Source organism: Poecilia reticulata, chromosome 5 (genome assembly GCF_904066995.2).
Source record: "Poecilia reticulata chromosome 5, P_reticulata-male-v2, whole genome shotgun sequence".
Lineage (NCBI taxonomy): Eukaryota > Metazoa > Chordata > Actinopteri > Cyprinodontiformes > Poeciliidae > Poecilia > Poecilia reticulata.
Genome location: NC_088834.1, coordinates 7269057 through 7285098, shown reverse-complemented (window position 1 = coordinate 7285098; position 16042 = coordinate 7269057). Strand labels below are relative to the sequence as shown.

The following is a 16042-nucleotide window of genomic DNA, read 5'->3' as shown; positions in this document are numbered from 1 at the left end:
GAAATCGGGTTTTATTTCTTGTTATTTATTGATTTATTTGTTTTTAAACAAGTATTTTCCCTCCACTTCACAGATTTACATAAGAGAGCCGTAAAAAAAAAAGCCCTCACTGCTTTCTCGTGGCTATGTTTGTTTGCACGTCACATGCACCATTTGCTTGCATTGTTAAGCGTAATTAATTGTGGGCAGTTGGTTGAGTTATAGTGTAATTGCCCAGCTACTTTTCGGACATTGCCTAAAACTCCCTCAAACCTTTTTACCCAGCAAATCCTAAGTGAGTTTTGTATCGTCTTACTGCTGTTGAGCGATTGCAACACTACTGTTATTCTGTTACTTATGCAATGAGGTTAAATTCAGGTCAACGGGATTACAAAGTTAAATTTTCCCAAAGCAGACTGAGCTCCCACCTGGGACGCGCAGGGGGTTACCGCTGGAGGGGGGAGCTGGACCACAGATTGAGAACCAGCGCTGCTGTAGACACATAAAGGGGGTGGGGAAGATGCAAGTACGCAACCAGTCAGGGCAGACGGGCACTGGAGCAAAATATTCATCCACACTTAACATGTCAATCAGGATTAATACCCTTACAATCCGCCCCTCTAGGTTCACCAGGACTTTCCACTAGTGAAAATAGCGCAAAGTCTAGGAAGAGGGGGTAATATATAAAGCAGGACAGGACAGGAACACAACACCAAAGACCGCGGCGGTTTCAGTAGCGCACAACAACACACTGCGTCGCTTGGATTTGTCTTTCACGCTTCTGCGTCTCACTCGGTGGCTGACAAGCAAAGATGAGTGATTACTCAGACTTTTCAAGAGCCTGATGCCCTTCGAGGATGTCAAAGCGCTCAAAACAAACGCACTTCTGGGTTTCATTATTTAACATCCCGCGTCCGATTTGCTCATGAAAAACTTTCTGAGGCTGTAGATAAAAAAAAAAAAAAAATATATATATATATATATATATATATATATTTGCAGATATCTCCCGCGGCGCACTGTTTGGAGGACATTAGAGCTAGTCAGCGCATTACTTGTCTGCTGTCTGTGGCCACTTTGCGAGATGGAGCTGAAAAGCGCATTTCGTATGCTTTTCTTCCCGATCCAAATGTTTTATCACATAGTCCGGGCAAGTTTGTTGTCGCTGTTGCCAAGCAGCAAGAAGGACTTGAGTAAGGAGGTGGTATTGATCACCGGTGGAGGTCGAGGGATTGGACGTCACCTGGCCAAGGAGTTCGCCAAGCAAGGAGCCAAAAAGGTAAAGTAATTAGACAACATAATGCATACATTTTGTCATACTGTGTTTTTTATTTTTACAAGGTGGAGTTGGGGAATGGTTTGTGCGCAAAAGTTCTGCATAACTCTGTGAGCTATTCACAGCCATAACAGATCAGTGACCTGTCCTACTTTTATTTTTTCTATTTGTGAAATTTCATCTGCTGGAAAATCTACCAGCATATCCACACAAGTTTATTCTGTTTTGAAAGCCACAATAGAGATGTTTTCATGCATTGCATTAGAACGTGGGATGTCTTAGAGTAAATGCAAACTAAGATGAACCTTACAGAGGGAAAAATGCATTATTGAAGCAGTTCCTGCAGATTCGAAAATGGCTTTGTAAGCATTTCTAATTTGTCTCTTGTGAGTTAATACTTAGTACAAGTCTGGAACACAGGGAGACCATGAGAAATGCTTTAGAACAGTCCAATTTCAAATTACAGTAATTTCCTATCCCTGAAAGTTATATTTTACTCTATTATGATTTTCAGTAGTAATGGAGCCCATTTTTGCCATCTCAACCAAAAACTCCTATCCTCTGTCAGTCGTAACCAAGAGCTTCTGCTTGGATCCGAAATGCTTTGCTGACTGCTTTGTGCTAAGGATAACAATCCACCAGTGGTTTGTCTACTAATCTTGAAGATGAACATTGCACAGCCAAGTGCTTGAAAATTACTGTTGTCTCTTTAATAGGGTTGTGTTAATGGAGAAGCTGTTTTTGATCACCTCGTATGGTCGCCTTCGTTACACATGGGTTAAAAATGTTGTAATTTCAACCCACATTGAGCAGACCAATTGAAAGCTGATGACTGCAATCATCTGTATATGTGTGACACAGGCATTGCAGCTCAAATGATCTTTTGAAACACAATTTTGCCAGCTTGAAAACATTGCTGAAAGTTCACTGAAACATGAATTGTTTTCCTGCATCTTTTGATGCCACATCCTAGGGGAATGAGCAAGAAGAAACCAGTTGATTTAAAAAGCATTACTTTGCAGCTGCACAACAAAGGATGTCGCTATGCTTTTCAGCACCTCATTGTTGACTATTATCAAGGCGTGAGGGCTTTGAAAGCAACACCTTTGGTAATGTCTGTAACAATTGCTCTGTGGATAAAGAGATGCTAGAAGGAAATAGGTGGGCAATTATGGAGATGACTGACCTATGTGAACTTTGCACTCACCCCAGTTTCAGCCCCATTGTGACTGGAAGTCAAAATTCCCTGGTTTTCTTTTGGTCAGACCTTTGATTGATGTAGGCTAAGATGTCTATAACTTTAAGAATTTATCAAGGTGAAGAGGGGTAGATTCAACTGTGAGCAAGTTGGCATATGTCACATGTTTTGCAAAGGGAAACTCATGTTTGCAAAGCAAGAATGTAGTAAAAGTTTCAAGATAGTCAAAGTATTGACAAATTTAAAAAGTACATTTCTTCAAATATCCTTTTTGAAACCAACTTTAGAAAGAAAAGTAGCTGTCAACAACACAAGTAAACCTTCACGTGGAAGGTGAACCAAAGCATTACACAGACAACAGGTCTGTGTGGTTGTGCTTGTGTTGTGCTTGAGGCGGGAAGCACACCACTCCCAGCTGGGTATTGCCCTGCAACTGACCTTGCTGTCTCTGCAGTAATTAGACAGCGGCAGGCGACTGCCTCCTGAACTCCTGCTGCCCCCTCTGTGTGCCGCCTCTCTGCTGGCTCATACAATGGGTGTGAAAAGGAGGGTTCATACCCACCCATACATTGAGACTTGGGAGATAAAGTATCAGTGTAATTCAGCTGAAGCAACTCAGTACACAGAGAGTTGTGCCTCAGTCTGTATCGAGTGACGTGCTCTATCTCTGTCAAGAATTTCTTTCAAGCTCTACCACATTCATTTGTTGATTAGAGAGCTTTTACTTGATTCGTGTGTTGACATTATGTCTTGTTAGGCATGCCTTGTTGTAGAAATCACCAAAGAACACTGCTTTTGCAAGAACAATTAAAAACATCCGGATATCAATTTGGCCAATGTGTGCTTGCTCTGATTGTCCTGTGTGCTTTGACGGGTGATAAACTGATAAATTAAATAATGTTTTAACAGGAGAACATGGCTTTAAGTGCAGAGTTTTAATGAGAACTGTCAACTTTATTTGTCTGGCTCAAATCCTATTAAAAGCTTTAAATTATTTATCAAGACCTGTCTTCCTTCAGTGATTACATAAATGGCCTTGCAAATGAAGCAAACAAACAAAACCCCAATCAAACGAGAACTGTTTTCAGAAGGAGGCAAACTCCTGATTGCCAACAGTTCTGAATTGAAGAGCACATTGAAGACTGTAATCTGTGGTGCCCCAAAACTATATTGCTTAAATATTTGTTTATGGTAATCTACCATGTTCACCATTAACCAGAACACTACCAAGGAGAATTATAATGTGAACAGACTGGATCTGAAGATCTTCCATTGTTTTCTGACTATACTATATTTGGTTCCATTCCAATTGAGTTTATTTATTCAGCACTAATTCACACCAAATGCCATCTCAAGGTAATTAGATCCCATCCACATGCAGAACTATATGATCAGTTATCCAATCATATGGAATTATTAAATCTTAATTACATACTTTCTAGTTCAATCATAGTTATATTACAAAGGAGTCCATTTCAAATTATAATGCCAGTTGGCAAAACGTTAACTAAGACACCTTAGTTGACTGTATAGAGTCACTGACTTTGATTCGCCTCTACAAATAGTGGACTTCTAGATTGTGCAGTCATATATCTAGAACACAGACACTGTAAAAAAATATCCAGTTTCTGCAAAATTGTCAGATATAAGTTCTGTAATGACATATTTCAGAATCATATCTCAAAGTCAATGTAAATTCCTGCATACCAACTGACTAAATGGGTGTTTACAAATAAATATTGGCAAAATAATATGAAATTCCAGGCTGGACATTGGGCTAAGAAGCAGCCTTGCTGTCTACACGCTTCCTGACTTAAATATGCAAGATCACTTTACTGTGGATATTTTTGCCCAGTGCTATCCTCACAGTCATGGGCAACCAGCCAAAGCCTGCACTGACATCCTCAGCTCTTCACACACACATTGTCTTCCGACTCCCTTACCAGCAATGACAAGGCTCATCTGCCCAACAAGCTGTGTAATCTCTTTGAGAATTTGTATTTGAGAGATGAGGATGGCTGACCCCGTGATTTCATTACCTTTCCCTGACCCCAAAGACTGACAGATCTAATTGCCCAATCACTGGGTCCCCCTCCTTCCCATCCCCATCCAGCCCCAAGTTCCCTGCTCAAATGACCAGCGTTCATTTAGAGTACGGGTGGATGAAGAGACAGTTCATTCACAGCAACCTCGAAGCCTTTAATCTTGTACGAAGACTATTTGTTTGAGTAAAAATGGCCTCTTTGTTCTGTCAATGAAAAGAGAAACATGTCTTATTGCCAAAACGTTGCATAAAAGATGTCATGTTCAGTCAAAGACTGACTATAGCAAATAAAGAATAAGTAAATCCCCTTTTGACTCTCTCACATAATATACAGTACACATAGGAGTGCATTTAATTAGTTTGTGTTGTGCTCAGTTTCTTTGCAGAACCTCTCTTTATTTGTCTCTAACCTTTAAAAATCTTGCTGCTATTCAGGTGATCCTTTGGGGCAGAACAGAGAAGTGTTTAAAAGAGACAGCTGAAGAAATCTCCCTCTCTGGATCAGAATGCTGTTACTTTGTATGTGATGTGGCCAATCGGGACGAAGTGTACAAACAAGCCAAGGTGGTGAGAGAAAAGGTAAACTGTCCTAAGTGTTGTAAAGCTACAAGCAGAGGGGATTCCATCTACCTTTAAAACATTTTCTTGCTTTCCAGCATTTCATTAAAATTTTAATGTCCATGGTATCTTGTGTTTTTTTTTATCCAAGGTTGGAGATGTTACGATATTAGTGAACAATGCAGCTGTAGTGCATGGTAAAAGTCTGATGGACAGCGATGACGATGCTCTTCTAAAAACTCAACATATCAACACCTTGGGACAGTTTTGGGTAAGCATTTCACAAGTCAAAGCAGAGACTGTTTGCCTGGAGAATTAGGGGAATTCCTTCTGGTGGATTATCCTTACTTTAATGTTTTGATTATAGTATGAAAGTGTATGCAGAAGGCACCCCGGACATGTCAGTCATGACTGCTATTATGGCAGGTTAAGTGAAGAATTTCCAAATTGCCTCTCAGTCTCTGACACATTGGAGGGGTTTTGAAACTCTGCATTTTTTTCTGTATTAAGATAAAAGGACCTTGTCATAAGGAGACATAAATGGAATTATCAGCTAAATGTAATGGGAAATATGATATGTAATGACACTGCAGACAGTTTCTCATGTTGGTTCTGTTCTTCATTCCCCTTCCTGCATTTGTCTTCTTTCCTTCTTTCTCTCTTTTTATGTCAATGCTTTAGACAACAAAAGCTTTCCTGCCTCGAATGCTGGAACTACAACACGGCCATGTAGTGTGCATTAACTCCATCCTGTCCCAGTCCCCAATCCCTGGGGCCATAGACTATTGCACCTCTAAAGCCTCATCACTGGCCTTCATGGAGAGCTTGACACTTGGCCTATTGGACTGTCCCGGTGTCGGCTGCACCACTGTGCTTCCTTTCCACACCAATACAGAGATGTTTCGGGGTATGAGAGTCAGGTTGGTAGACACTCGAAGCTCTGAATCTATATAACCAGATAAAAAAAAGTTATTCATTTAATAAGATTGCTCCATTTGTCTACAAATCTTAAATGTATTATTTTCTAGGTTTCCTCAGCTCTTTCCACCACTTAAACCTGAAGTAGTTGCCCAGAAGACTGTTGATGCTGTCAGAACTGACAAGGTCTTCCTTTACTTACCCTGGACAATGCACGCCCTTGTTATACTTAAAAGGTAAAACAAATTCTCTTTTCATATTTTCTGTTCTTTTCATTTTATCTGGGCTTTTTAAAAACATTTTCACCTTAAGTTATGCCTTTTATTGAACACTTTGTTCCTCGTCTCTCCAAACTCTCCAGCTTCATGCCGCAAGTTGCCCTTGAGGAAATCCATAGGTTCTCTGGGAGTTATACCTGCATGAATACATTCAAAGGAAGGACATAAATCTGGATTGTACGCATCTTGAGAGACTTTGCGTTGACATAAAGGGAATATGGACCTTAAAGCAATCAAAGGTGAAGGATTTCTTTTGAAATCGAAGATGAACATTTAAGGAACATAAAAAGTTGCTGCTTCTGCACGTAGAAGTAAGCGGTAAACTACATGAAGCACCTCCCTGTGTGTACATGTATAAAGCAGAATCCATGCATCTGTACAAGCTGTTATTCTGGGAAGGTTTTTGTGACACATTTACTATTTTTACAATGTTTAAATCCTTTTTAATGGGTCTTAAGGAAAGCAAAGTAATAAAACTGAGTTTTAGAAATAAAATGTCTTTTATGTTTAAAATGAAAATGGCAAAACACCAAGTATCCACACAGTATTATACGACTGGGTTGTGACTCTCAAAGTGTGATAGCAGTTGAATTTATTCTGAGCACAAAGCAGTGTCAAAGATGTCGAAAACATAACACATTCTCTAGGGAGGCGGCTGAGGCGTGCTCTTGTTTGGTCTCAGCTTTCAGAAAACACTGTAGGTGTGCAAGGTAATGTAATTCTCAATGAAAAATAATGAACCCAAATCAGATCAGTTTGGCCCTCCACATGTGGGTAAAATGGTTTTGCACAAAATTCAATTAATATGGACAGGCAGTGAGACCACTGAAGTTATTGCACCCAGCAGTTATCATGAGGCTTTTATTATTCAACAAAAAGAAATTTTATTTATTTAAGGGGAAGATGATAATATATCAAATTCGATTTAACCAGTTTGACTCGTACGCAGACAATGTTAAGATGTCTGGAAATATGGCACATTTGTGTTTGCAGATCAAACAAACCCCCAGAGGCATATATAATAGAAGAATGGAACAATGTGGGTTCGCTTTAGCATACGAATCTGAGCACATTCAAATACTGTAATTCAAAACACGTGGAAAGAAGAATAACACAATAGACGAGATTTGACTAAATTCACAATTACCTTTTTGATCAATGTGTCTTTTTTCACCCTGAAGAATAAAATTCAGAGTTGAGCTTGGTAGATCAATCAACACCCGTTAGTCTTAAAAAAGTTAAACAGATCCTGCATGTTCTATAAATCCGCAAGGATCTTGGAATTAAACATTGCATTGACTCACAAGTGCCTTAAACCACGTTTGAGTAAATGACCATTGATTGTATCTAAGGAGGCTGTGAAATACGGAGCCAGTAAACAAGTTAACTCCAGCCTGTTAGATGAATACTTTGACATTTTGGTAAACGTGCTGATTAACTTCCATGCCTAAGGTTATAAGTGAATATCAATACTGCTCTCATGTTTCTCCCATAACTGAGAAGCTAATTAGCTCACTGTAGCATTGTGGGGGTGGGATCTGTGCTAACCTGGCTTTTTCCACAGGGAAATAATCTGCCTACTGAAAGTGATATTGATTACTTTATCTAAATCTTAGCAAGATAGTGTGAGAAGCCCACTGTATCTTCCTACTTTCTTAATTAATTTGCATTGAGGGCAAAATACCATCTCAAGCACTTCACTGTGTCCTGGCAGACAGGCTTAGGGGAAGGCTCAGAGATAATAAGTTTTATATATTTTCTGTTCATTTTAGTCAGTTTTGCGTTTACTGCAAACTACATTTTAGGCATGACAGCATAAAAGTAGCTATCACCATTTGTTTTTGATTTGTTTGCACTGAAGGTATTTTCACAGTCGATGTAAAATGGAGTTAAGTTTCCTTTCTTTAGTTACACCAACACCCAAACGGGAAAGCTATTTAAATTAATGAGCATCGTTACGTTTTATGCTTTCCATTCTCTTTTACATTGGAACTAAAACAAAGTAAATCTGACTTTGTTAATATTTGATGAGATGATTATAAGATATTCTTTACTAGGGTTTATCACAGAGAAAACAAGCTGTATTAAGAGTAAGCTGCACCTTTTGTAATGAATTTTGTTGAGCTCAGGTTTTTTTTAAAACTGAAAGTCTTTTCCTGCCATCTTCATAACTTATTCTTAAATAAAACACAAACTATCAAAAAGTAAACACCATATGACAATAAATCTGCTAGATGTTATATGAATTACATATGTGTATCATATCTCTAAAAACTGCTGGCATGAGTTTTTTATAACACGTTTATTGAGAAAAACATATTTAAAGACTTTTCACATTTTGTTGCATTGCAACCAGAAACTACAGTATATTTTATGGGAATTATGTGATGAGCCAACACAAAATAATGCATAATTATGTAGCAATTATGCACTATTTTGAAATGTTGGGCAAAGTATTAAGTTTCCTTGGATCAATAGGTTTTACGTCCTCTGTTTGCCATTTACAGCCGGAAGTATTTTCAGATGTTTCTACTTTCTTTGCCCAGGTATAGAGAGACACTTTTTCCATTGGTCTTTGAAAAACAACTCAAGCTTAGTCAAATTGGATGCAATTGTGAAATTTAGTTTGTCTTCCTTCATATTACCAATCAGATTTATATCTGGACTTTGACCAGACCATTATAACATTTTAACTTGCTTTAGTCTAACCATTCCATTGTCACTCTGGAAACATGATTAAAGTCATCCTGTTGGAATGTGAAGCTCTGTCCCAACACTCAGCCTTTTGCAACCTTTGACAAGATTTCTTTTAAGATTGTCCTGTGCTTTTCTCCCTCCTTCTTCATATCAACTCTGATCAGCTTCTCTGTGCCACTGAAAGGAAGCATCTCCACAGCATGTCACTGTCACCATGTTTCATGGTGTTTGTACTTTGTTTGTCCCACACAGGGACTTACATTTAGGGCAAGATGCTTTATCTTGATGTCATTTGTCTGCTAAATGACTTGTGGTTTGTGGCAAACTGAAGATGGAACTTCTTCTGGCTTTTCAACAATTGAGCAATCTAACCTCTCATGAGTCCAGATTGAGTGTATGACTACTACTCATCCTGTCAGTAGGTTCCTCTACAGGAGCTACGGATGCTAACCATTTGCAGTTCAAGTGGTTAGCTTTACTTGGCTGGTTTGGAGCTTTTATATTTTGGGATGCTGGATTAAAGATTGCTCTGTTTACATGATTAAAACTTGAGATATTTATTTAATAACCTAATGCTGCTTTAAACTCACCCTTAACTTTATCCATGTCCAGTTCAGTGTGTTCCTTTGGTCTTCATGATACTGTTTGTTCATTAATATCCTTAACTAACCCCTAAGGACAGCACAGCTGTATTTGTACTGAGATTGAATCACACAAGGATTTATCTGTCGACTAACTAGTTGACGTCTGCAAGTAATGCATTGCACAAGATTTGTATTCATAAAAAAATATGGAATGACATCACTTTCCTTCATCTTCAAAGTTTTGCATTTACAATTTTCTTGGTCTGTTATAGATAGACCCAACACAAACTTATGTAAGCTTGAAGTTGTAATGTGATAAAATGTGAAAAAAAATTCTAAAGATTACTGCAATTATATAAAAAATAGATGGAATTAAAATACTAAGATATTGCTTAGGTTACCATAAAGATTGGAAACAAGTTTTCTTTTCACTAATTAGTATGTTCTAATTTTTGTTCTTCTTAGACTGGCATTCAGGGAAAATTGACCAGAGCACAGCTTAGGGCTAATTCATCAAACATGCCTACTCTATGCAGCGTGGTTAACCATGAAGCAAATAGTCTGTAAATAAAATAGTCAATACACACACATGTGGTATAAAAATGCAGATTCATGTATTCTGCCAGCAGAATTCTTTGGTTCTCTGAAATAAACACAGACAGAGCACACTCTTCAAAACAATTCTCCAATTTCTAGTGCAAGAGGAATGAAAGGGAATGGTGGCCACAGCTTCAATCACAAGAAGAGACACCCCATGTCTGAACTCAAGCCAGAGTGGTTTTAAACACTGGGAGAGTGCTTGGCCTTTGGCTGCCAGACAAGGGTCATAAACAGTCATTTGAATCCCAGCGAACCATAGATGCCCTCCTGTGTGCTCACGATAGGGCCGCTCATAGTGATCAGTAAGTGACCCACATGAGCTCAGATGGAAAGGGAACAGGGGAAAGAAGGCACTGCTGAGAATGAATCCGAGCCTCCTTCTAGGGGCCTGTTTCTCATTCTCTCCATGGGCTGTTGCGAAAGCAGTGGGAGAAGCAGCGTGTTGGGATGGAACTAGGTCGAGGAGGCATGTTGTGCACGTATGCTGGAAAAGGAGGGCTAAAATGGCTGGAAATCTCCCGGGACAGGTTCAGTGCAGGGTTAGCCAAAAAACAGAATAAATCAAAGTGGGGCTTGGAAAGTCTTTTCCCTTTTTGAGCGCTGTCAGCTCAAAGGTTATTGACCAAGTGCAGGTGGAAGCAGTGGGTTTTAGGATGGATCACAAGAGAAGACATATGTGACTCTGGCTGTCCCAGCTGTGACTACATTCCCAGGTGTCTGTTAATTTTCATTGTGGAGTTGTACTCTAGGTGACCTGCATAGGATACATGCTGCCTCTCACCCTGTGATAACTGAGACACACAACCAGCCCCCTGTCCCCCACTTCCCTGAGGAGGATTAAGTGAATTGTAGATTGATGGATGGGTGACATACTCTAGACTTAGAAGATTTTGGACTCATTTGTTTTCTCTTTGAGTGGCAGGATTGAAATGTTGTAAAGTTAACTTCATGCTCACTTTCAATACTGATTTGAAATAATGTAGCCCTCAAATTTTATAAGTAATTATTTTCCCATCCTGAACATTTACTATTAAATTCCATAGACTTTTCCTCTTCTGTACTTTAAAGCAACACAGTTTTTTTTTTGTTTGTTTTTTTATATGCAGGTCAAGCATGTAAAATCCCAATGCTGGGGCTTGGAGAGTCAGTCTTCAATGATCCATTAAATGTAGTTTAGAATCCCAGATCTGCAGACCATTTGAGTTGCTCTGCAGTGATGCTGAACGCATGTGAAACCTCAGCTAGTCCCAGATTCTGTCATTATTCGCATCACATACACTTGCAGATTCAGTGACATTGGTTTTCTTTGGAGACATTTCTCTGTGACTTTGAAGCTATGGCTCTGCTATATGCAATAAATCTACTTCATTACAATTTTTCTTTTTTTCCCTATTGCTAAAACATAGGAACTGTTTATTCTTCTTCAAATTCTACACAACATGTGTCACATTTGCAGTAACATTCCTGAGAAAAATCCTTCCGCTTTGCTCTACTCTAACACACTCAAGACAAGAGCTATCAGATATGTGAGCAGCAGACTATTACCTGCAATAAACCCTATAAGGTCTGTGCGCTTTGTGAACACAACCTTAAGTGGATACATAAATGAGAATGTAGCAAGGGGCAACAAGGAGGTAGCAGAGTTCAGTGAAGTAATATTTGTTACAAGACCTTTTCCGCTTTCTCTGAACAATGCCTTGGTCCTCTCTCCAGTTTGCTGTTGGGGTTCATCCATCACTGAGTAGGTACTATGATAAAAAGCCTCAGCCCTAACCCACAGCAAGGAGCCAGGCGTGACGCCTCAGTTGACCTGTCAAACTGTAAGAGTTATTATACACAGTAGTGTTAAAGGTTAAAGGGAGCAGCAAACTCGGAGGGTGTCAGTCCTCCAAAACACATTCAGGGACTCCATATGAATACACAAAATAGGCTGCAACCCACGAATGAATGATTAGTTGTGTGAAGTAGTTTGTTTAGATGGTCTTTTTGAGCTTCTGATGTATTGTTGGAAGATCTCTGTCCACAGTAGCTGTTTTCAGGGTACACTCTTAAAGATAGCTGCTTATAGCAAATAAACAAAAACAAAAAAAGACTAGTAAAGAATATTGTTCCAGGTAATAACTGCAACAATTTCAAATTACCTCAAGAAATGTCATCTCAAGTGATGTTTTAAAGAATGGAGCTTTTTAAAGCTAGATATAAATCTGAAGCACAATTTCAAGCCATAACTTTATATACGTTTCTATATAAACAGTGCTCTGTTCCCATTTGTGGTCTCCACAAATGTGGGCTCTGGAGCTCAGACTTTTATGAAACCTTGTTCTTTAAACAAAATAGTTCACTGACAATAATATCAGTTTCTCTTTTCACATTGCAAGTTACCTTAACCCCTGGGGTTAAAATATCTATTATATATACCAGTCGATAAATTATCACAATGAACACCTGCTTAATGCTGAGAAAATTTGTTGGAAATGTAAATCACACCAATACAAAAAAATTACAGATACAGTATTTAGTGCTGTTGTGAAATAGCAAAGGAAAGAAGCAAAAAAATGGCTCAACAGGAGCATTCAACCTCTTGCAATGTACTTTTTATAAGACAATTTGCCATTTTAAAGGTGAATGTTCTATAGATTTTGTTATGCGATACACCACAAATCTCAAAAGCAGAGTGAAAGAAAAAGCAGAGAAGGAGCATTTTAATTGCTTGTCTTCCTGGGTGCCTATAGAGCATAAAAATATGCCTGGGGGACATGACTCTCTACTGTGAAACCACGAGTCTCTGTTTCACATGTGGTTTCCAGTGTTCTGCTTTTGAACACTGACAGTTAACAGGGAGAAAGTGGGAGGTAAGAGCTGAGGGACAAACAAAGCAAAGTAAGGCCTCCTTTTCACTGCGAGCAGAAGGCAAACACTCAAAGGGGAAGGGTGTGGGAGGGTGAAACACAGTTCACTTTGCACGGACGGGCTCAAGATATTTATAAAGCCCACCAGGCATCATGTCAGGAGAGCTCTTCTGAAAAATGTTGTTCCCAGATGCACCACTTCAACCAGACTTATTTATTACAGTCCACCTTCTTCACAGATTACACAACATTCACATGTGCGAACTTTTTGGTCTGATGTCTTACCAGCAGGCCGCTTTACTCAAGGTGAATCAGATGTGGGTCAGATAGAGGGCACTAGTTTCTTATCTCTCTAAACTGAACATCAGAGCAGATCTGAAAAGCTTAAACAACCATTTTCCTACAGCTCTGATATCGTCAATACCCAGGGAGTCATGAGGGTTAAAGACTCCAAGTAAGTTTCACTGGTTTAATTTAAATATGAAGAACATTCTCATTGCTTAAATGTAATTGTTGAGGAACTTTTTTTTTTTACTTTCTGAGCTAAGAAGCTCTCAGTCCCTTACATAGCAATATTACACAAAGACCTTCCTTAGCCTGCATACAAGTCATGTGATCAGCGCTTGCGGTCTCTGTGAACTACACCTGAACTTAGCTAAATGGAAACAGACCAAACACACAGTGTGCGTCAGGATGAAAGCATCCCTCTGGAGGGCTGTAACCATAGGTTTGGAAAAGAGGATGTGGCTTGTGAAACAGGACAAGGGAGCTGGAAAGCACTGTTTTCAAAGAGGTGGATCAGCTTGATGTTTGCATGTCTTAGCAAAAAGAAAACAAGAAAAGAAAATCATATTTAAAGTGTAACTCAACTTTTAATTATTAAGAGATAATATTGGTACCCTCCTATTGCAAACCTTTAATCCCCCCACCACTCTTTGTCCTCAAATTTCTCTGGATATCTTACAACAAGTTGTACTTTCTTACTTGATGCACTTTCTTAAAATACATCTACACATGTTATTCCGTTTAACTTAAATGTTGCAAATGAACTAATCAGAAATTTATAAACCAATGACATTCTCATCTTGGCTTTCCAAAACTGAGTAAATGCATTGTAATTGCAATTGCATTTTTCTGGAAAGTAATAAAAAATATGTAAAAAAGCCAACTTTCATATCATTCAAGCGTTTGGCAAAATACGGTGATCTAATCATCCAAAAACAGGATAAAAAACTTGTTTGATTTACATCAGGTGCCAGGCAATGAAAATATTAAAGGCTGTGTGTCTTTTTAAAAAATGTGTGTGTAAAGAAAAGCATCCTACAGTACATATTTAAATATTTAAGAACAAAAACATTCACTAAAAGTCTAAGTAAAAAAGAAATGAAAATCCCAAAGACACAAAACAAAAAGTTTTCCAATATACGACTTTTCACCTAACCAAAGGATTGGTTTTTGAGTTTACGATGCACTTGTACATTTTCTAAGTGCTTGAAAAGCCCAAGAGACTCCAAGACAAAGTAAGAAAAATGAGAAGTGGAAATGTAGGAAACAAGCAGAATGTATTTGTGCCTGTCACACAGAAGCCAAGAAGAGTAATTGCCTTCTCAACACCTCAGGGGTGAAAGGTTAGCTGGGAATGTGGGGGGCAGTTGTGCAGCCTGCTGTAATTAGCCTGCAATTGAACAAATAAGTCTTCCACCAGATCCCGGTGAGCGTGTCTGGTTTAGACCATTGATGACCTTAAATGATGATATAGCAGCCTTTTGGAGAACCATCTTACACAATAGCTAGATTTTTTTTTAAATGGACATATGTAGTGTCTCTTGCTTGAACTATTGTATGAAATTCATTTTGCGTAACATGTTATCTAACTCATCCAGACAGTCACAGTTGGAATTGATTAAATATTTCTTTGAATTATTCTATGAAGTATCATTAATTTTGATAGGAGCATGTGGGGTTAATTTGGTTAAAAGGAAGATATGTAAAATGACTAATGTGCAACAATTAAAAAACTGCCCCCAGGAGACCGGATTAGGTATATTCTGAAGTATTTTATCAACAGAAGGATAGCTGCATCGCAACCTGTTTTCAATTCTCCCAAAGCCTGAAGCAGCAATTTTGCAGCTCTTTCCATTGTTTTTCTTGAACCATATAAGGAGAAAGAACAAGAAGAAACATACGTCTCTTGTTTGATTAGACCAGGTTTTGTATAACAGGATGATCAGAACTACACTCCCCCTTTCCAGCCACTGCTCTGCTGCTGGGCTTGGATGAGCCAGACTGGACTGAGATTGAACTGGGCCGAGGAATTCTCCACATCTGGCTTGTATCTACAGCTTACGGTCATTTGGATGCAGTCAATAGTTTCCAGTAGATCCACAAAGACTGAATTGTTCTGGGTTTGGGTCTCGTCTGCCTTGCTTTAAGAAGGCGTGGTGCTCTGGCGCCTGACTGCCACAGCTGGGGCTGTCTGTCAAACCTTCATGTGACACAAGACACTGTTATCCCCAGCGTTAGAAGTGGAAGACAGATTGGGTCTCGCCAAAGCCTCGCCATATTTCTGGCGAGGCTTTGAGGGAATCTGAGAGTTTGCATTTTAAGTCTCAATCTCAATTGGTGAATGAAAACCAGACTTTGATCAAAAAGTTTGCTTTCCACAGCTTTTAAGTGCATCACTTGAAGGAAAGAAATCAACATGCAGAACTCTTTCAGAGACTACAAACACTTGCCTCAGTCAACTAAACCACACTCTGGTCCCTTTCCTCCCCCACCAAGGTCCCACACTACACTGCAAGTTTGACAATTGGGTTCAACACCAGGTCAAGCTCTTGGTTTGACAATGGGCCAACCAGTCTTCAATGGGAGTAAAGCAGACAGCTTTCCCACAAAGAGCTCAGTAACACAGAAGAGATTCTGGCTTCATGGCCTCTTCTATTTAAACCACACTAACTGGAGTTAAAGAAAAAAATCGTTTTCAGTGTTCTACAACCTGACTGTTGCTGATTTTGCTTTTGCTGGCTTTGGACACGAACAGTTAAAAATTCAACTATTTGCT

At 39.0% G+C, this 16042-nt stretch overlaps 1 protein-coding gene across 1 annotated transcript; it reads left to right on the top strand.

The window, feature by feature from the left end:
* Positions 1–491: 491 nt before the first annotated feature.
* Positions 492–14904, top strand: dhrs3b (dehydrogenase/reductase (SDR family) member 3b). The gene is made up of 6 exons (XM_008409116.2): positions 492–1258; positions 4933–5076; positions 5207–5326; positions 5737–5975; positions 6084–6209; positions 6335–14904. The coding sequence occupies exons 1-6, from the start codon at positions 1064–1066 to the stop codon at positions 6417–6419; spliced, it is 909 nt and encodes a 302-aa protein (XP_008407338.1). The 5' UTR covers positions 492–1063; the 3' UTR covers positions 6420–14904.
* The last annotated feature ends 1138 nt before the right edge of the window (positions 14905–16042 follow it).

Coding starts and splice junctions, on each gene's coding strand:
- dhrs3b (XM_008409116.2), top strand. CDS start 1,064: ATGGAGCTGAAAAGCGCATTTCGTATGCTTTTCTTCCCGATCCAAATG. Junction 1,259..4,932: donor CCAAGCAAGGAGCCAAAAAG/GTAAAGTAATTA, acceptor GCTGCTATTCAG/GTGATCCTTTGGGGCAGAAC. Junction 5,976..6,083: donor TTTCGGGGTATGAGAGTCAG/GTTGGTAGACAC, acceptor ATTATTTTCTAG/GTTTCCTCAGCTCTTTCCAC.